The sequence below is a fragment of the Macrobrachium nipponense genome, chromosome 1 (genome assembly GCF_015104395.2).
Source record: "Macrobrachium nipponense isolate FS-2020 chromosome 1, ASM1510439v2, whole genome shotgun sequence".
In the NCBI taxonomy this organism is placed as follows: Eukaryota; Metazoa; Arthropoda; class Malacostraca; order Decapoda; family Palaemonidae; genus Macrobrachium; species Macrobrachium nipponense.
Genome location: NC_087200.1, coordinates 104,947,649 through 104,968,546, shown reverse-complemented (window position 1 = coordinate 104,968,546; position 20,898 = coordinate 104,947,649). Strand labels below are relative to the sequence as shown.

At 41.0% G+C, this 20,898-nt stretch overlaps 1 protein-coding gene across 2 annotated transcripts in view; it reads right to left on the bottom strand.

The window, feature by feature from the left end:
* Window positions 1–20,898, bottom strand: part of LOC135219518 (negative elongation factor D-like) — a 166,419-nt gene that overhangs the window by 92,439 nt on the left and 53,082 nt on the right. For both annotated transcript variants that reach the window (XM_064256348.1, XM_064256347.1), the window contains exons 3-5: window positions 14,283–14,389; window positions 13,883–13,992; window positions 6,867–6,976 (exon numbers count right to left, since the gene is read on the bottom strand). In XM_064256348.1, the coding sequence (XP_064112418.1) occupies window positions 6,867–6,976; window positions 13,883–13,992; window positions 14,283–14,389 (327 nt within the window). The remainder of the gene's footprint in view (window positions 1–6,866; window positions 6,977–13,882; window positions 13,993–14,282; window positions 14,390–20,898) is intronic.

The window sequence follows — 20,898 nt, the reverse complement described above, 5'->3', positions numbered from 1 at the left end:
ACTATATCTGTTCTGGTAACAAACCATGTTAGCCACAAGAAATGGGTTTGTCACAACCCCTAATTCCCCTTGCTGGAGAGAAGAGCTGACGCTACAGAGAAACAGATTTGTAAATTGTATAGATCATAAAAAAGTGCTGTAACAGTATGGCTGCAATGCTCACTTGCATCAAGCCAGCTCCAGCATATGATGTGTCTCTTCTTCAAACTGCTCATAGGTATTGAAGAAAGGAATAAAGGGAAAGAAAAAAATGAAAGTGGTTTGACGCAGTCAGGAACCAGCATTAAAAATTCTATGAACAGATAAGTTCTTCTTAAATGCCAGGAAGGAACCTATTCCTCTGATGTCCTGTGCTTTTACATGCACAGTATGTATTAGTGACAGAACTTGACAATGAGGAGTAGGCTTGCCTAATCACCTCGTAGTTAAATGAACGGTTATTCTAGGACACTTTTCTTGGTCTGGCTCATGTCAACATGAAGTCTACGACAGCTAGGCTCTAGGTGATGAGTCCTTTTAATAACAACGCAGTGCTCTGATGGGGCAAAGCAGTAACTCTTGAAGCTTGCTGGTAACAAACTCCATACTGGAAGGAATGGAAAAGGAGGCAAATTTGTCACTGAGATCTGAGGATTTGGGTCTTAGCTATGATTTCCAGGACAAATTTGAAGGCTACTACCACCAACCCCTTGTGTGTTTACGTCATCATCCTGACCATGGAGCTCTCCAAGTCAGGAGGCAAACTGTTTCCAAAGTCAGTTCCCTGCAAAACGATTGTTGCATGGGCTCTGATGGAGCTCGAGTGAGACTATTCAGTACCAGAGTAAGGTGTCATACAAGAGGTTCGATTTCCTTAAGTGAAAAAGACCAAAGCTCTTGAACCACATAGAGAATTCCCAGGGTGAAGTGATGTCCACATCTTTCAGATGATGGACTAATCATAAGGCATCACTATAACCCTTGACAATATAAGCAGAAAGAATTTCCTTTGTTCTAAGAAAGACCCAGACCATTATCTATTGGACAGAAACTCTGAGTGGAGAGAAACCCCTTCGATGACACTGATCAACGCAGACAGCACATCTTGTGCACAGCTGACAAGGTACTTCTGAAATAGGACTACATCCGAATCGCTGCTCTGCAAGAAAGATCTCTCGCTCGAAAGAGATACTGGGCAAACTCCAGACAGGAAGAGATATAGTAGATCCGACCAATTGATGGTATCTCTCCACAAGAGGTTGGCAGAGAAGGTTATGCTAAGATGGAATCTCTCTCGACACTGCTGAGAGAAGAGAAAAAGACCTGGGAACCACTCCGCTTGGGGCCAAAAGGAGCTACTAGAGTCATTCTGAGATTTTGGAACCCATTATGTATTCTGTTTAGGACATGACAAAACAGGCAGAATGGAGGAAATGCATAAACTTCCAGGTTGTTCCCAGTATGCAGAAAGGAGTCCTCCACCCCAGCGAATGGATCTGGGACCACTGAACAGTAGGCCTCTAGCTTCCTGTTGAACCGTGTAGCGAAGAGGCCTAACATGGGTGTTCTCCAAGTAGACAAAAGAAAAAATAGGATAATCCAAGGGGATGTCCTATGATAATATGCTCTGTACAGGTATGTTCTAAATATCTTATTGTCAACTTGTGCAGTCAAAGGAATTTGCACTGCAGACAGATGTCCTCACGTTGCCATAGGAACGTGCATTTCCAACAGAGGAGAAGGGATCCACTATGATGACAAATTCAGTATGCTACTCAGCAGAGATGTCCTAAGATGATAGGACACTGCCCTCCCCTCCTTTGTTTTAACTAACGAGCCACCATGGTGATGTTCCTGAGCATCATAGCACAACGCTGAAGACAAATCTTAACTCCTGCAGAGACAAGAACAACTAGGGTACTGAGACACAGTACTGGTCTGGTTTCTTGGATATATAAAACTAGGCTAAGTTAGGAATTATACTCAACCTAACCTAATCCAATCCCAAACTTATGAAGAATGGGAAAATCCTCCTCTAGCAAAAGTCATGAAGCAGAACATGCTCCAGGATATGAAAGGGCAGGTCTGGTAAAGATAGGCTCGAACCAGCTAGGATAAGCTAAGCTAAGAACTCCAGCACTTAGATTAGACCAGGATGGTACAGATAGACTAGAACTAGCTAGGCTAGGATAGGCTATGAAATTAACTACTTAGGCTATGCTAAATTGGAAAAGGTAGATTCAAACTAGTTAGGCTAGGCTAAGAACTCAACCACTTTGGCTAGGCTAAGTTGGCAAAGGTAGGTTCAAACTAGCTAGGCTAGTCTAGGCTAAGAACTCAACCACTTGGACTAAGCTAAGAACTAAACAACTTGGGCTAAGCCAAGAACTCAACCACTTAGGTACCTTACCAACTGAGTAGGTCTGAATAGTAGATTTATGGAGTTAGAAAACTTCACTGTAAACAAACCAACCCACTGACTAGCTGTAACTACATAGGGTCAGAGTTGAAGTATTAAGTCAATATTCTCATAGGAACAATCCAAATTGAAAATAAACAATGAAACAAGAGAATTCTTCCTACCTGAGGAGGGCTGAAGTCTTCAGGTCAACACAAAGACTGTCAATTCCCACAGTGAAGGTCATATGGGCCTGACTGAACGAATTCATTGACTTGTAATGAAGGACGTTATAGTTGGAAGATTGATCTTGTATGTAGATGACATGGAACATCCATCAGATATTACTAGGGTAAAGTCCATCAGCTGTGACCAAAAGGCACTGCACAGATGTGCTGAGTAGCCATGGGGCTAGGTTGATGGTCTGTTCCTAGACATTGCATAAACGTGCTGTAAGGCTGTGTGGTAGGTCAATCGTCTGCTTTGATCTCAGACATAGAAGATACCGACGACCGTTGGACACTACTATGGTAACATCTGTCGGACGTCACCAATTTTTGAGAGAGGACGGATAATACATCCTGCCTATGTGAACTCTCAAGCGAGACTGAGAGTTTCCAGCCCTGTGTTTGGCTTATCAACAGCCAATCAGGAGCGTCATAAGGGAATGGCCTAGACATCAGATGCACAGCTGATGTGAATCTATTATAGAAGAATGAGAAAGCCTTGGTTTCTTTGAAACTGGAGAAAGATGATCTCTTTCTCTCAACCACGAATAGCCAAAGGAGCAAGTGTCATTGCTTGAAACACGACCATGGATGTGAGCAACGTGCAAAAAGTCCTGGGCCTAGCAGGTGAACGAGGCTTGAAAAGGGAAGAATGATTATCTACCACAAGAACATATCTGCATATGTGAAGGGGAGACTAAAGTCTGTGAGAGGAGGAAAACAACACAGCTCTCAGGAAACGTCCATGGACGTGTGTCACCTCCATGTAAATCTGGAACTAAGTCATGAACGTGTGAGTGTCGAGGCAGCAATGCCTAAGCTGGAAACATGTCCCAGAATGTCCAGAATCTCTAATGTCCAACGAAGGAAACTGTATCATCTCTGGCTGGGACATTGTAGAATCTTCATGGCTACTTCAAACTGGAGAGAACTGTAGTTTCAAAGAAAACCAAGTGCGTAGTAAGCATCCTTAGTATTGGATTTAGAAGAAATCAAAGATCATGGATGAGCTACCAAGCCATAAACAGGATGAAGGATGGTTGCTCCCTCTACCCAAGTGTCCTAAGTAACAAGGGAGAAAATGACACTGGGTACCTCTCTAACTTGCCAAACCCAAGGAAATCATGCAACTGGAGCTCTCAGTTGCAGGTTCTTGAGGAGACACTCATAACAAAAAACAAACCCCAGCTTGTAGATGAAGGCGAGCACCGACATAAGAAGGCAAGATGACGATGACAAAAGGATCATTCTTTGACTTCTACAGCAACTGGAGGGCCTCACCAGCATGCATACAAGTGAAGAAAAGCAAAGAATTTCCCATGTAATTCCAACGTTACAGGTAGTGGAAGATGAGTTGCACTTCTCTTGACTCTCAAGAGTCAATCAATCAAAACTGTCATCATAAGAACAAGCCATGATGTCACAATCCCATCCATGGCACCACAAAACAGATTACAGTAGACCCCCTGTATTCATGGAGGATGAGTACTAGACCCCCCATGGATAGCTCGAATCCACAAATACTTAAAACCCTCTAAAAATGCCTACAACTGCCTATTATTTTGAATAGTTAAAACACAAAAAAACTCTAAAACTGCTTATACTCGAGTATTTTAATAGTTTATGACAAAAAGTGCATTTAGTCGTGAAAATGATATGAAAATACAGTAATTTGTGAATACTTCTGAGTGAAAAATACTGCGAATAAGCAAATTTTCCACAAATAATGGGTAAATATGGTCCATAGACAAACCTGCAACTGTACTCTTACAAAAGCAGAAACTATTGCACGTATGAGCAGGTTAATCAAAACAAAATTGTAATGACAAGTTTCTTTCATATGACAAATAGGAGAACCAAGGCGATATCATCAGATGGAGAAATATCAGATGCCACACCAAATTCCCCAACAGCACCAAAGAGCATAACAATAATTAATGAAGTGGTATCTCTGGGAGAGCTAAGTGAAAGCATACGGGCTCCCACTGAGCGGACCATGCCGCCGACTGACTCCAAGGTGAGAAGAGGGCTGACAACTGTAGAGCCTGAAAAGAAACAAATAACATGCCTTCCCCTCAGGAAGAGAAGAAACCTCCCATCCAGACAGAAGGAAAAGAAACATATTATATGTAAGGAAAGGGGTGAGCTGTATGACTCACCCCCACAAATGATGGGAAAGCAACGAGATGGAAAATTCTGACTGGTCCTGAGCAAGTAGATGGGACCAATGGAAGTGGAGAACTTCCACTATCAAAATTCACGTTGAGGAAGTGGAGGAAAACTTCCATGGTAAGTAAGACGAATCCTTGCACATAACCCTTGTCTGAAACACGAACCTGGAAAGTCTCAAACGTTCCGAATCACACAAAATCTGAAAGACCAAAACACCATGTTTCCAGAAATTGTCTCTCTGAAACAAAATATTGTGTCTAACCCGTAAAAAAATCATAGGTGTAGAGAAATCAAAATAATGACATAAAAGGGAGAACAAACTCCACACTGAAGCCTAAGCAGGAAGAGTCAGTAAATATATCATTAAAAAAATTAAATCATATTGGAATGTCTTAACACAAAAAATATTTCAATATATCTCAAACAATATTTCAAATTACAAATTTGCTAACAAAGGAACTAGATGTAGCTTACCCCTCTCTCCCTGAAGGAGCAATTTCCCTCTAAGAGAGTTGGGGCATCAGTATACATAAAACAGCTGGCAGGAAAAGGCTTTATCATCAGCTGTTTTATGTATACTGCTGCTCCAACTCTCTTGGAGGGAAAAATGCCCTTTCAGGGAGAGGGGTCATCTCCATCTTGTTCCTTTGTTAGCAAATTTGTAATTTGAAATATTGTTTGAAATAGTATATTCAAATATTTCATGTTAAGACATTCAAATATGATTTAATTTTTTCAATGATATATTTACTGACTCTTCCTGCTTAGTAACTTTTTCCTGCATTTGTTTTAGAGGAAGCCAGGAAGTGTGAACATGGGAATCCTGAGAGGCCAGGACAAATAAGGTGACGTTCACGGGACTTCTTAGGCTGGATAGGATAATATATGAAACGACAGAATGGGCTTGGGTCAAAAACCAGCTTGGGTAGGAGAGCAAAGCAAACATCCATTCTCCAAGGTGGTTGAAGAAAGACTAATGCGTTACTGGGTTCAAGCGTAGTATCTCACTCTCTTCCACCTCAACTACATACTGAATGCCAGATGCCACAGATTCCTTGCAGTTACAATTTTCTATTGTTTTTAACCGGTTTCCTGTTGGCGCCAGAAGATTTACCTTAATGTTAAAGTTAAACCAAAGGTTTTTTTCTGCCTATGAACAAATGAAAGCTAGTGTTCCAGAAAAGGATAACATAAAACTTTTATTAGGATGAACATAAATACAAAAATTCTAGTATTTTCCAAAGAATACTAACCTATCCCCAGTTATCCAACATGTTCTAAGTTCAAAGACAACCGGTTAACACAGATTTTATTACATTGCAAATTAAAAGACTGATAAAGAAATCTTGTAACCTGCAAGTTTTGTATGGCAACTAGTACTTTAATGTTGCCTCTGATACACTTACACAGGAAGATTAAAATGACTACTACTCAATATAAACAATCAATTCAAAATTGCAAGAAGTCAGGAATAAAGTCAGGAATATTCAGTCATTAAAGTTGAGAACTTTTTCTTTAAAAATTCAACTTCAAAATGAATTATTATAAGATGAAATATTATCCCATTTTATGCTATTCAGTAGTTGTAAACAGCAATGCACTTATGTAATATTATCTGTTACCTGGATACCTACATGAGACCTACTTATTAGGAAAGACAACCAAAACTGTACTACATTATACCTCAGGATCAATCAGCATCTATACATTTATCTTTCCATATAGTAAATTCAGCACATACCATGGTATCAACCACAAACAATAGCAAGACAATTCTGAAGTTCTAAATATTTTCATTATCTTGATCATATACCATTATAATATAATAATAAATGTAACAATTTTTAGAGACCTTATTCTAAAGGTTATTGTACAAAACAGTGAAACTCAATTCTGCAAAACAGATAAAAACATAAAAGCTTCAGATAAGAAAATAAAAGCTTCTACAAAAATAAATAATAACAATTAGCTCCATTACCTACATTAATGCCACTTAAGTCCTAAATAATATATACGTAGGTAGCATGGTTATTCAGTTTTCTGTGAAGAGTAAATGATTTAAGAAAGAAAACAGATACCAATGAACTTACATCTCCCTCCTCTGTGAAGATTGTGTCAGCTTTCTTAGGGTCAAATGTCTTCAGTATCATTTGCTTCAGATGATTCTCAACCATTGCTTGTACATCATTGATGCTTGCCCCTGAGAAGATTTACCATAATTGTTTTAAAATAAAAAAATGTGTTTAGAAGATTAAGAAAACTAATAATTACCTAAAATGTTATTGTTATAATACAATTAAGTTTGTTCATACTTACCTGGCAGATATATATATAGCTGTATTTTCTGAAGTCTGACAGAATTTAAAAATTCGCGGCACACGCAGTGGGCGGCCAGGTGGTAGTACCCATTCCCGCCGTGGGAGGCGGATATCAGGAACTATTCCCATTTTCTATTCATATTTTATCAGTGCCACTGTCTCCTGAGGGGAGGTGGGTGGGCACTTTAATTATATATATCTGCCAGGTAAGTATGAACAAACTTAATTGTATTATAACAATAACATTTTGTTCATGAAACTTACCTGACAGATATATATATAGCTGAATCCCACCTTCGGATGGTGGGAAGAGACAGAATAGGATTTTTTGGGAAACTTAAATTAAGTAGATGATATACATCTTAGTTCCTCACCTGTTAGCATAGCCAACTTCGTGATTACTGTCACCAAAGTCTGCTTCTGCGTTACTAGAGTTGCCAGCGAGGTAGAGACCTGTAATGCTGGTGCGCTCTAAATGATCTGTCAACGGGGGCGTGACCACAATGTGACTAGACCATATGACCATACTTCTGAGGGCAACGAAGCTAAAACCACCACCTGACCTAACCTATCAAAGTTAGTTCCATAACTTCTAGGCTAAAGAAAAGGAACGCGCCTCAAGCGACCAACCCTTCAAAGTTAAAAGCACACCTATCCCTTTTCTATAGGATAGGATTCGTGTTGCTTCCTGCCCCCAATAATATATCTACGGATATGTATGGTCCTAGCGACTTACGGATCTGAAATGTCGTCTTCACATCCCGTCGGGGGAGTGTGAAGCGAACAGAGTGCTTCGCTAAAGCGTGTCACTCAGGATGTTACTGAGTGTCACGCTCTGTTGAAATGCTTCCGAGGCCGCGCCCTCACCTCTTGAGCATTCATATTAAGAAAAAATCTCAAATCTTTATGCAAACATAATGAATGAGACCTCTTAAAAGAACTCCTTGGCTATAATGCCAGGGTGTTCTTGGACATGAACCAGTCTGGTCTTTTTACGGAACACCGCAGATTGTCGGGAGTGTGAAGCGAACACAGAGTTGCTTCGCTAAAGCGTGGCACTCAGGATGTTACTGAGTGTCATGCTCTGTTGAAATGCTTCCGAGGCCACGCCCTCACCTCTTGAGCATTCATATTAAGAAAAAATCTCAAATCTGCAAACACAATGAATGAGACCTCTTAAAACGGAACTCCTTTGGCTATAATGCACCAGGGTGTTTTTGGACATGAACCAGTCTGGTCTTTTTACGGAACACCGCAGATTGTCCGTTGACCTTGACTTTCTATAGTTTTATCAAGATAAAACTTGAGAGACCCTACAGGGCACAGGACTCTCTAATGCCCTTGCCCAATAATTTGTGCCATACCCTTGGTCTCCAAGCCTTCGGGTCAAGGGTTAGACAGGTTTTCGTTCTTATCAAGAACGGAATGCTTAGAGGACAGACCGCATTATGTCCTTTAAAGCCAAAACCTCTGATGATGGCTAAAACCTCACTAACCCTCTTTGCCGTGGCTAGAGCGGTTAGAATATTAGCCTTTCTGGTCACGTGTATTAAGTTCGCAGAAAGGATAGGTTCGAATTGCTTTTGGCATCAGAAACTCAGACTACGTCTAAGTTCCATGCCGGAACCTTTGATCCAGAGAATTTTAAGATCTCCACAGACCTCAAAGATCGTGAAGCTTTGTTGTTTGACAGAACCGAATCTCTGAGCCTAGAGGCCATCAACAACATATTTGCATATTCTACAATAGTTAGGACTTCTAGCTTATCTCATACTTCAGACGGAAAGATAGAACCATAAGGAACTTCACAGAGGTCGAGGTGGAGGAACAGTCATTTCCCTTCACTATCTCCAGAAACGGCCTCCTCCGATTGAACACTGAAAATAGGCAGCACTGCTTTGCCTTGGCCAAGAGGCTGCCATTACTCTTGAAGATCTTATCGCTCTGTACCGTTGAAGACGAAGGTAGATATTGAATGCAACCTACGTCTTCACAGACAAATCGAGAGAAGGATTCTCAAGATTCTGAACCTGTGCCTACAAATGACTGAAAACGCTAACCGCTATTTCATTGCTGTCCGGTGAGAAGTCGTAGTTGCAATGAAAGCGGGGCGTTCTTCAGTAATGAAAACACAGGGGAAAGCTGCCTGAAGAACTGCTTCTCATGGGCTGAACATTTGGAAGTAGAGCTGTCAGGTCGGAGAGTAGGCGATGTCTTTTGACATATCTGTTTTAATTCGGGATGAACAATGAACAATTGTACACCTACGAATATGAGATATTTTAAAGACAAACCCAGATGTCTGCAAAATCATTCGCATTATCGCAGTGCGATGCAGCGGGAGACTTGTACAGACTTCTGTTACCGTGCGTTAAACAGAAAGATGAAAGAGTCTAAGAGATATCTCTGTTGAAAATTCTCGCAATATCGAAGGCGATGGAATCTATCGTCACAGCAGTAGATGTTCCTTCATAATTGCGAGAAACCCCGTTAATCAGAGACCTAAGTCCATGATTGTTGGGCAGAGATACGGTTCGGTAGTCAATCAAAGCAGGAGAGAGAGAGAGACATAACCAACCGTGCATCTCGGAGGCCCAGCTGATACTGAGCTGCTATCAGGCAGTTCAATACGCAGTAGCTGAGCTTGAGCTCCCGCTGACTCGTCATCCTGAGTTGCCAGGTAATCCATATTCCACAAAGGAATGCGTTCGGCTAGAACCACCGAGCATAAAAGATATGCTCGAGCAATTATATTTAGGCGAAACGAATTTCGGTAAATATAAAAGTTGAAATGGTGTTGTCGTGACAAAACCATAAGTATATAAAATTGAAACAAACTCCTGGGAGGTTGCAGGCAACCCAGAGTTGCAGTTCAATTAGAATACTTCTCGTCTAAGTCGCAATCTGTAGAATAACTAGGATATGCGCCTACCCCTCGGACAATTCAACTGCTTAGTAGAATCATGTCGCGAGGTTAATATACGTAGTATATTTATAGGATTCTGAACAACGATCTCCATCCTAAATTCTTTCCTTCAAGAAAACAAAATAAGGATTGGAGATCGACCACCTTCGATCTCTATCAAAGAGAGTGAAGGAGAAGTCTTCCTCGAAGGAAAGCTTCAATGGTGAACAGAATACTAACTGCCTGAGTTGCCAGCTACTCCCTTTACGAAGGAATAGGTATGATATTATCGAGCAAAAGGAAACTCTCAAGCAGCCTATTTAAACGAGACAGAATTCGCTAAAAACAGAAGCTGAGTCGGTGTTGTCGTAACAATACCTGAAGAGTTGTTCTTACTCCGAAAACTCTTGGAAGGTTGAAGGGAGTGTCAAATAAATACATTCATTAGAACAACAGTTCTTTCGGCTTCTATCCGCAGAGGTAAATACGATATGCGTATATGACTTGACCCATGCGTTAGCAAAATGACGCAAAGATAAACTACGTAAGTATTGTAGTAATTTGAACATCGAATTCTCTACTACATCTTTCCTCGACGAGGAAGAGAGAAAGAAAGGAAAACGACTGTCCACGCTCTAATGAATGAGGCTTTTTAAAAGAACTCCTTGACTCTTTACCAAGACTCTTTTCCAAGAAAAGGGAGGGGTTAGAGTAATATTCGAATAGAGATCATCAAGAGAGAACCGTAGGATCGAAAAGGGACCGTTCAATGTTCTTATGATATTGGACATAAGACTTCCTGGATCTAGTCTACAAGTCTTTTTCTTACTCCCCGGATGAGCCTCTGAAAATGAATGAGAGCTCTTCCGAAATTTGTTAACGAGTTTATCCGCTTAAACGATAAAAAACGTTAAAATCTATGTCAATGAGAAACTACCCCATTTATAGAGGGGTCCCCACTTAAATGACAAAACGTTTAATATCTAGACAATGGGGAAAACGTCCTTACTTGACAAAACTATTAGCACTTTGCTAATAGGGGAAAACCCTTTAACATGACCGAAAGTCACCCAGGAATCCGAGTATATAATCTTCCCGATTCTCAGAGAAATCGATGAGAGAAAGAGGGATCGAAGAAAAAATTCGGGTATCTCTCCGCTAACTCCGAATCCTTTTTTCTGTAAAGGAATGTCCTGTGGAGAGTCCTGAAAAAACCTCGTCTTGACGAGCGTTTATAAAGCGTCAAGCGTCCTAAGAAACGTCGTGAACAGCAAATAAGACGCCTTTACTCTCGCAAAGCGTCCTGCCGAGCTTCCACCGAAGCGTCCTGGCGAATGTCCACAAAAGCGTCCTCATAAGCGTCCTGCTGAGCGTCCTCAAAAAGACGTCAAAAAAAAAAAAACTGCTGAGCGTCCTCAAAAGCGTCTGCCGAGCGTCGCCTCAAAAGCGTCTTGCGCGTCCTCAAAAGCGTCCTGCTTAGCGTCCTGAAAGCGGTCCTGCTGAGCGTCCTCAAAAAAAAAACGTCCTGCTTAGCTACGAGCGTGTCTGAGCAGAGAACACCAAGTCTTCTGAACGACGTTTCAGAGAGGAACTCGTTGAGCGCCCTGATGCATGCAAGGCCTGCCAAGAGGCGTCCTGGCGAGCGACCTTTCCAACATCTCAATGTTACGACGAACCGCGTTTTGCATATGACGTTGAATATTTTCAAGGGACGTCCTCATGCGAGTCTCCATGGAGAGCCGCACGCTGCTCCTGAAGTGTGTGAACACTAAAGGAAGACGTATGGCTTTCGTCTTCAAGACGGGCCTTAAAGACCTTCTACCTTCTTACAAAGACAGTGGCCGCTTGTGCGAGAACTTGCGTCTTAGTAATGCAAAAGACAATCTCCAGAAACGCACTCAGCAAAGGAACGCCGAGCGTCCGAAAGACACCCTCGCAAGGTGCTTGCCGAGTGTCCTGGAGAATGTCTCCACTATAGGACGTCAAGCACCTCCAAAAACTTCTTCACGTCTAAATTGCCCTTCTTATGCCGAACCAGAGACATAAGTTGTTGGACTGTGGCAAAGCAGCTTGCCGGACGTCAAACTTATCAGCTTGCTTTTCGAAGTAAAGCGAACGTTACATAACGTATACGGAGCGCCATTAGGAGAGGAGACGAATACTGAGTTGCTCCTCCAAAAGGTGGAATCTAGAATGTCCTTGATTACCAAATCCTTTTGGAATGCTAGCGAGGTTGAAACAGCTCTAACTTCATGAGCGTTCACTCGCAGGAGGCTCAAATCACTCTTCTGGCAAGATGAATGAGCCTCCTTAATATTTCCCTTAGGAAAAGAGCCAGTGCATTCTTCGAAAAAGGTAAATGTGGTCTCTTCCTGAGCACCATACATTACCCGAAGGACCTCTTACTTCCTTCGTTTATGTAAATATAACTCGAGAGCCCTGACAGGGCACAGGACTCTTTCATCCTCTCGTGACGAGAGAGAGAGGACGTGAAGCGTCCTCTTCTCTAAAGCTTCTTTAGGGGGCGCGAGTCCTTCCGAGAGCTCCAACCCCTGTGTGGGGAGGACGCCTCGGAGGACGAGAAGCAATCCTTCAAGATTCGTGCACGTGCTCGATCTTCGGCAGCCTGGGAAGCGACAACAGGACCTGCTGAAAGGAAGCCAGATCAGCATGAAAAACCCGTAACCTTCCTTCGGCTTTTGACATGCCCTCCCCTGGTTTCCTGGGAGTCCGACAGAGGTCTAGGCCTAGAGGCGTTATGGGGCCGATCTGACGTTCCCTCCTAACGAGAGAGAGGACGTGGAAGCGTCCTTTTCTCTAAAGCTTCTTAGAGGGCGCGAGTCCTTCCGAGAGCTCCAACCCTTGCGCGGGGAGGACGCCTCGGAGGACGAGAAGCAATCCTTCAAGATTCGTGCACGTGCACGATCTTTAGCAGCTGGGAAGCGTCAACGGGTTCTGCCGAAGGGACGCCAGATCGGTGGGGAGCCCCCGTAACCCTCTTGCGGCTTTCGACATGCCCTCTCCCTGAGTCCTGGGAGTCCGACAGAGGTCCAGGCCTAGAGGCATTATGGGGCCGATCTGACGCCCCCTCCACAACACAAGGGGCACTACACTTCACAACACTGATTGGAGAGCGAGCACTTTAGTCTAAGATTACTTGATGTAATCCTCTAGCAGACACTTCTTCTAGGCCCGTAAGCCATACCACAGGGTTAGGCAAAATAAAATCTACAGGTTAGAAGGTTCATTATTTCTAACTTCTGTTTACCTTTCTATAGTTTTATCAAGATAATGTGGAGGAAAACTCCTGATTCTAACACGCTCTAAAATGCGTACATGAATCCTCCTTCTTCCGTAATCAGTCACACATTACACTAATTACATTGAACTTATGCAAAGAAAACATGTAAACGTCATACATACTAAGCGAGTGTCTACCGAAAGTTCCGGTAGCCTCACCTTACCATGCAGACAACAAAGTCTGAAACTAGGCTAACTAGCTTCAGACATCAAATGCAATGAAAAAAAAATTTACGATAGCGTATGCCTAGCCACAAATCCAAGTTAATAATCGAAAGAATAATTAGGATACTTAAGCGGCTAATGAAGTTTTCAAAATCCTAGGCGGAGGTCTGTAAACAGTTGTTTACCGACCGGCGACAGAAAAAATATGAATAGAAAATGGGAATAGTTCCTGATATCCGCCTCCCACGGCGGGAATGGGTACTACCACCTGGCCGCCCACTGCGTGTGCCGCGAATTTTTAAATTCTGTCGGACTTCAGAAAATACAGTTATATATATATCTGTCAGGTAAGTTTCATGAACAAAGTAACTTTTAAATATTACAGCTAAAACACTAAAGCAAAAAACAGCTGTCTAACCTGCCAATATTAGCCATTCTGCCATAAGATTTGCCATCTGAGCCACAGCCTGATAATTCTCAGATAACATCTCAATGACTTGTTCTGGGTTACCACCAGCTTGGAAATACCTGAAAAAAATACAGAACATAAATGCTGGTAACTACAGCATTCATTTCTTCAGTAATGTAACACTTATCTTAAATTTTTCCAAAGCAATTCAAGGCTCTAAGGATCCACAGCATATACTTCATAATTCTGAAAGGCATTACTCTGCACTGAAATAGAGTAAAAAAAAAGATACTAACAAATCATTACTAAAGCCATCTTGTAATGGCAAAAAGTTAAACAAGCATACACAACATGTCAGTACTTACAATTTATGATACACCTATATAAGATAGCAAACAAAACTGTCTACCTTTTGAGAGTTGAAAATATTCCAGGCTCCATGATGAAATCAGTGCTGGAGAACTGCCGCAGACAGTTTGACTGCACATCTGATGGACTAAGAACTTCATCTTCTTCCTTTAAAAGTAAAATTTGTCATTCCTCGGGTCTACAAAAGTATACTGAATTCATGGTGTGTGTAGACAATATAACAAATAATAAAATTGTACAGTATGTATATGTATATGGAAAACTTACCCTATATAATCAAATACCCTAATTAAAATAAGATTTGTTTTGTAGAGAAATAACTAAAGTGCAAAGCTTTATGACTGTTTCAACTGTTGACCACCTACACCCACTTACGAAATGCATCAACTCTGCTCTATAAAGTGCTCTACAAAGTACTAAGAGAAAATTACCTAAGCAAGGTTAAATTTGTCTCTTGTGAACGCCTATTGGTATGAAGATACACTGCAAAGGTTGGGAGGGAGACCTAGTGTAAAACGACAAATTTTAAAAAGTTACTTGTATCTTTCCTAGGTATAAAAACCATAGCCTTGCATATATGGAGTCCTCTGCCTGCATTTGGATAATCATTAATTGACTAAGAAAAAAAAAGAATAACACAAGTATGCTTAAGGGGGCCGGCCGGCTAATGCCATTTTTTAAGGACAGGACTTTGATATTCATACCACTTAATAAGGTGACTTGGGACATCTCCAAACCGCATATGATTTTCGCCTCTGACCTTCGGTTTTGTGACGCCAGGGCGATTTATCCCGAAAATAACCATTTTTCAAATTCTATCTCCTCCCTTGATATTTAATATAAAGACCTGGGATTACTACCATATATAGACCTGATGTAGACCTCCAATCGAATGGAGAGTTTTTTTTCTAAAAGTAATTTTTTTGCCAGATATGAATTTTTCAATATGGTAAAAAAATATACCCTATAAATCAGGAGAAAAAAATTTATAAAAAAAAGACGAAACAAAAATTGGAAAAAAGGGCTCTATTTGATTGTTCTATAATGTCTTTCTGAGTTATATACCAAATTCCAATGTTATAGCTTTAAAACTAAGTGAGAAGATAGATTTTGAAGGTCAATAAGTATAGTTTTGAGATACGGGTGTTCAAAGTTTTCCTTCGTATTTCTATAAAGACAATGTTAATAAATAATGATTATTATGAATGTATATTTCTTTTTTGTGTATTAATAAACCAAAACTATTTCATTTATCATAATTTAATCATAAATGATGATCCCTTTGCTCATATATCGCAGCCTGGGGCACTGCTTGAGGCAAGATGGGGCACTCCTTCCTACGCAATTCTCTCTCTCCCCTTCACTAACTTGGCTTATTACTGCGAATTTTCTTCTTCTGTATGTTAGCGAGATGTTTTCCTTGTATTTTCCTCTTTGGCATGAAGAAATTCTTGCCCGAAACAAAGATAAACAAACGTAAATGCAAGAGAATGTTAGAGGTGAAACTCGAAGGTGTACTCTATTTTTCCAAAGACAATTTAATAAATCATGATTATTATGAATTTCATATTCCATTTTGGGTATTAAAAAACCAAAACTTTGTTATTTATCATAAATGAAGATCTCTTTGCTCAAAGATCGTAGCCTTGGGCACAGTGTGACGTGTACTGTCAGGCAAGAAGGGGGCGTTACTAAGCAACCCTACCCTCTCTCTTCACTAACTACGAGTATATTATGATATTCTGTAATAATAGTAGAGCGATTTTTCTTCGTCTGTATGTTAGCAAGATGTTTTCCTTGTCTTTTCCTCATTGGCATGATGAAATTCTTGCCGAAACATACATAAACATACGTAAAGGCAAGCGAATGTCAAGAGGTGAAATGGAACGTGTAGACTACTTGATGTCTGTGATCGCACTAATTCATGACTGGACTTGGTAGCTAAGCCTGAAGTCTCCTTCTCGACTCGGGGAATGTCTACAGATGCCATTTCTCCCAATTTCTTTGACAATAATTATAAAAATTTACAATAATAGAAGAAATATTGCATTTTCTTGTACAGATCAGTGTTTTAGGCTTATTGAGTTATGTTAATTAATTTCCCTGTAACTACGAAAGTAAGAGGAATTTTGACGAAATATTTCGTATACGTATTCTCAATTTCCATATGAAGCTCCATGAATTTTTTCATGACTTTGCATTTTTTGCCCTATACCACCATATATAGGGGTTCCGGCTGGCCCCCTTAAGACATGATGACCTCTTGCAGAGCAAAATGTTAGGAGCTGTTCGACTTTCACTTTAACTTGGTTCAACTTTCACCTGTCATTTAAGAATAAATTAATTCTTTTGGTGAGCTCTCTGAGAATCTGGAAATATATGTTTAACTAATCTCATTGCTTATAATACTATATACAATAATAACATAAGGGATGGCAACTGCAATAAATACCAGCTCTCCTGCTAGGATGACATCTGGCCCTGTGGTACCCTAACCTGTATACTTTGTATGCCAATCTTTGTTACTAACCATATTTCGTTATTAACCAGAAGAGGCAGATCCCTGGACTATCTGTTAAGTTTAGGTGACACTATTCCCACTTTCCAGACTGCTGGGACTGGGAAAAAATAAGCTTAAATGACATGACTTTTGAAGTGACATTGTAAACTGGTCCACATCATGGACTGAGTACAGAAGCACCTCTTGCAGCAAAGAATGGAGAGGCCATTCGGATGCTATCGCAAGCTGAATTCCCAAAACGAGTTTGCTAAAACATAAGTGATTTCATCATTCTAATGCGCAGAAGCAATGTCCCTGAGAGATCTGTCAAGTCCCTTGGAGGAATGATTTTTTTTTTTAACCCTCCTAAGTCTCCTTTACCAGTGTATCTCCTGAACCCCTTGGTAAGTTTTAAAATTGTTTTCATATTCCTAGAAAGGTGGAAGAAGTTCAGTGATTGCTGAAGTGTGTGTGGAGAGATGGCATGTAACAATGGCCTCATGGAATTAAATTATGAAGAGGGAAAAGTCAGCCCAAAGTCTGCCATCCTTTTAACGACAACTATCCCTTTTTTAGGTTTCACTCACTGATGTAAACTGTCTATCCTATTTCAATGGGAAAGAAGCACAGACATGATGCTCATCCACAAGTACCAAGTTTGGTGGGAAGGAATGATATGATTTTTGCCTTGCTTATAGGAATTCCCAGGTAATACAGCGCACAGAATGGTGGCCCTGTCTGCTACCATGATGATCCAGTCATCCAATATCTTTGAGGTAAAATTCCTTGGCAGGGATAAAGACTGGAGCTGAATGGTGCCATTACACATAAAAGACTCAAGGAGGTGAGAACAGGATCAAATAATGGCATTATAACTGGAATAACTGCCCCTCCATAAGAAACAATGCATTTCCAGAAAGTTATTTGGACAATACAATTTAATATGTACTACTCAGGTCTAAGACAGTCACCTTACCACTCAAAGTTTTCTACACCACAAAGATTCTACTACTGAAATGTTTAAGTTTGGGAGAGGGTCCCACACAAGTTCCATGCACTTTCTCTAACACTGTCAACTTTACAATAAAGAATGCAACAATATGGTAAAGACCTAGATTCGAAGTATGTACCCAGGACTGTTCCACAGCACACTTTTCCATCAGTTCTAAGGCATTTGTCCCAGTAAATAAAAAGGCCCTCTTGTGTCCAGTGAGGGTAATCATACTTTTGACAGGTACGGCACCAGTGTTTCACTCTGAGTCAGCTGAATATTCAGTATGTCTTATTTTACAAGAATCTGTACATTTTCTCTTACCAATTTTTGTATTATTCACTAATATATAATTCTTTTATCATTTCTAATATTTACCATATATCAAGGGTGGTTACAATGCTTACTGTACACTATATCTATGGAAGATCTATGGAAGAGAAATTCATGGAGGTTTTAGTACCAATGTTTGTAGTTTTCTTCTATTTTTTTATTCTTCAGTGCAGATACGTACACTGTATAAGTCTTATCCTCTCCTTTTTCTTCCTATCATCAAACCTAAATCTCAAAAATCAAAAGGGAACACCTACCTATAAAATCACAAACATAGTGCCCATGCATCAGTCTCCTACTCTCATGTCACAGTATAAATCAACTAAGGCTAAACAAAACTCATGATCTATAAAAAAATACAAGTTTTATTCCCAAACTAAACATGAGAGAAAAAAAATGAAAGAAGTTAAGGCCATGACAAACCTCACTTCTAGCAAATAAGTGAATGGAAAATTGAAATTGAATACCTTTTGACATCCATCATTTAAAATAAGTACTACTGCCCCAACAATACTTTTGTAACTTTGTCTCAGGCAACAGGCGATGTATAGAAGTAGCACATCCTTGTAAAGGAGGCTACAGAGGGTAAAAAAAAAAATAATAAAAAAATTAAATAAAATTCTGCCTCAAAGAGACCTGACTGATTTCTTAAGGACATTTCTTCTTGATGAAGTCAGCAGAATGATGCTATAGTGATGGAGGAACGGGTGGGGGGAATTCATTATATCATGCCAAGCTGACCTCCTCAGGTTGTCTCAGAAAGAATTGCTGTATCAGTTCTTTGAAAGAACCAATAAAGCAATTCCAGACAAGATTGGCATACGATAAACATCTATGATCTGCACTGTCTTTACTTGTTACACATATTCTTCAACAGTTGCAATACATCCTTTGAAACTACTTTCAAGTTCAGCTTTTCAGTTCAGATACAACAAGAAAGGAATAAAAAAATAACATTTCATTCATCAAAGAATTGAATTATGGTAATTTCTGGGTTCGACCTGTGTCAGCCGGTGAAAAATCCCAGTAGCTCATTTTTCAAGTATAAATAAACTAGATATACCAGAGAAAAAGCTAGAATGGTATGCTGAAGTTACTACCCTCAGTGCGATCACCCTGAAGGGTGTCGGTATAAGTAAAGGGGCGTTGTGGAGACCACAATACACAGGGCCTTCGCCACTTAGAAGATTCCTTCCCAAAATCCCCTTTCGCGGTGGGAGCCATCACAACGAAACCCACCGCCAACTCCTCTCACCACTACTACTAATACCCATGCACTCTTCCTCTCATTCCTGTACTAGAGATTGAGTGTGATACACGCATTTCGCTGCTCCAGGATTTTTTCCCCTTATTTCGTTAATGATGGCATCGCAAGGTTCTTCTGCTTCTACGTTGAGTACCCCAATTTGGTTTTTCATATAGCATTTAGTCGAAAATGTAATATTTTACTGCTTCGGCACCTCAAGATATGTTGTGGGTGCCGCTGGCTGAGGGGCCATTTCGGGTAGTCGGCGCAGCACGTGGTGATTTCACACACCCATCTATCGAGAATAATTAGGTTATAGACGTTAATTGACCATTATTTAAGGGACTGGTGCTCGTTCCGGCAGTGAATTCGTTTACTTAATAAGGAATAGTTGACTAATGATAAGTTAGTCTAGCGTACACTTTAATAAAGTTCGCCATGAGTTCGCGTAAGGGACGAGCGTCAGTCCTTATTATTATTTATATTATATATTTATTATGTGTTATTTTGTATATAATCTAATTCTAGAGGCGGTCGAGTTGCCCCTATCCTTTCCCTAGAATCAACCTAGCCTAGGCTAGGCTTGGCTGGTAGCCTATGTGTTCCTTCCTAACACCCCGTACATTATGGTACTTACCTTCTTGCCGGTCTGGACTGATAAGTTAGTCTAGTAGGTTTAGTAGAGTTCATCCCGCCCTGCCGGTCTGGGTCGAAGAATTTGTCCTAGTAGGTCTGGTCGAGGATTATCGTCCTTCCTATTTGACAAAGGAGGCTATAAGCCTACCTTGTCTAGTACGGTGGTAGCCTGGTACACTGTTGGCGTCCCCAAGCAGGGATATCATTCTATTTCCCTATCTAATTCTCGGGCAACTCTTCCATAAACCTCTTTTTGTGTATTATATGATCCCAAATGCATGGCCGGTCGGTTAAGCCTGGCCTACCTGGCATAGCCTCTTGATCGGGTGTGTCCACTACCAATCGCGACGAGCCATGGCCAGTCTGCGAATCTCCTAGGAGAAGTTGGCTATATAGCCTAGATTGGTTCCACCTCTGTTCGAGTGGGAACCAGGCGTTCACGACCGGCCATGCATACTGTCCCTCTCCCCCCCTCCCCCTCCTTCTACAAGGTGGGGAGGGAGAGAGAGTTACCATATGTAGACTTGACCCATTACGTGTACGCTCCATGTACAGCTCCGGCAACCCAGTCCTTCGGGAACGCCGAATGTTGCGTGAAAGTAACTTCGGTATGAAACGTCTCGTTCTTTGTATCTCCGCCGCTCCGGTAAGAGTGGAGGTAGGGGATGAAACAATCCTCCTACTATATAGCTAACGGCCCCCTTCGGTCTATAGCTTCACCCTTCCGCTCCTTCCGGCATAGGCAGGGGACAAGGAACCGACTCGTTTCCTAAACGGAGCTCCGGCGATATTACTACTTACAGCTCCGGTCTCGTAAGGGACTGGTAGTGTGAAGAACTTCACACTCGCTGTCTAATAACTAAGTCTAGTATGGCCAAATCTCAATTTCATTCCTTTCTAAGCTCCGGCATAGAAGGAGAATAACATGTTCGTCTACGGTATCCGTAGCC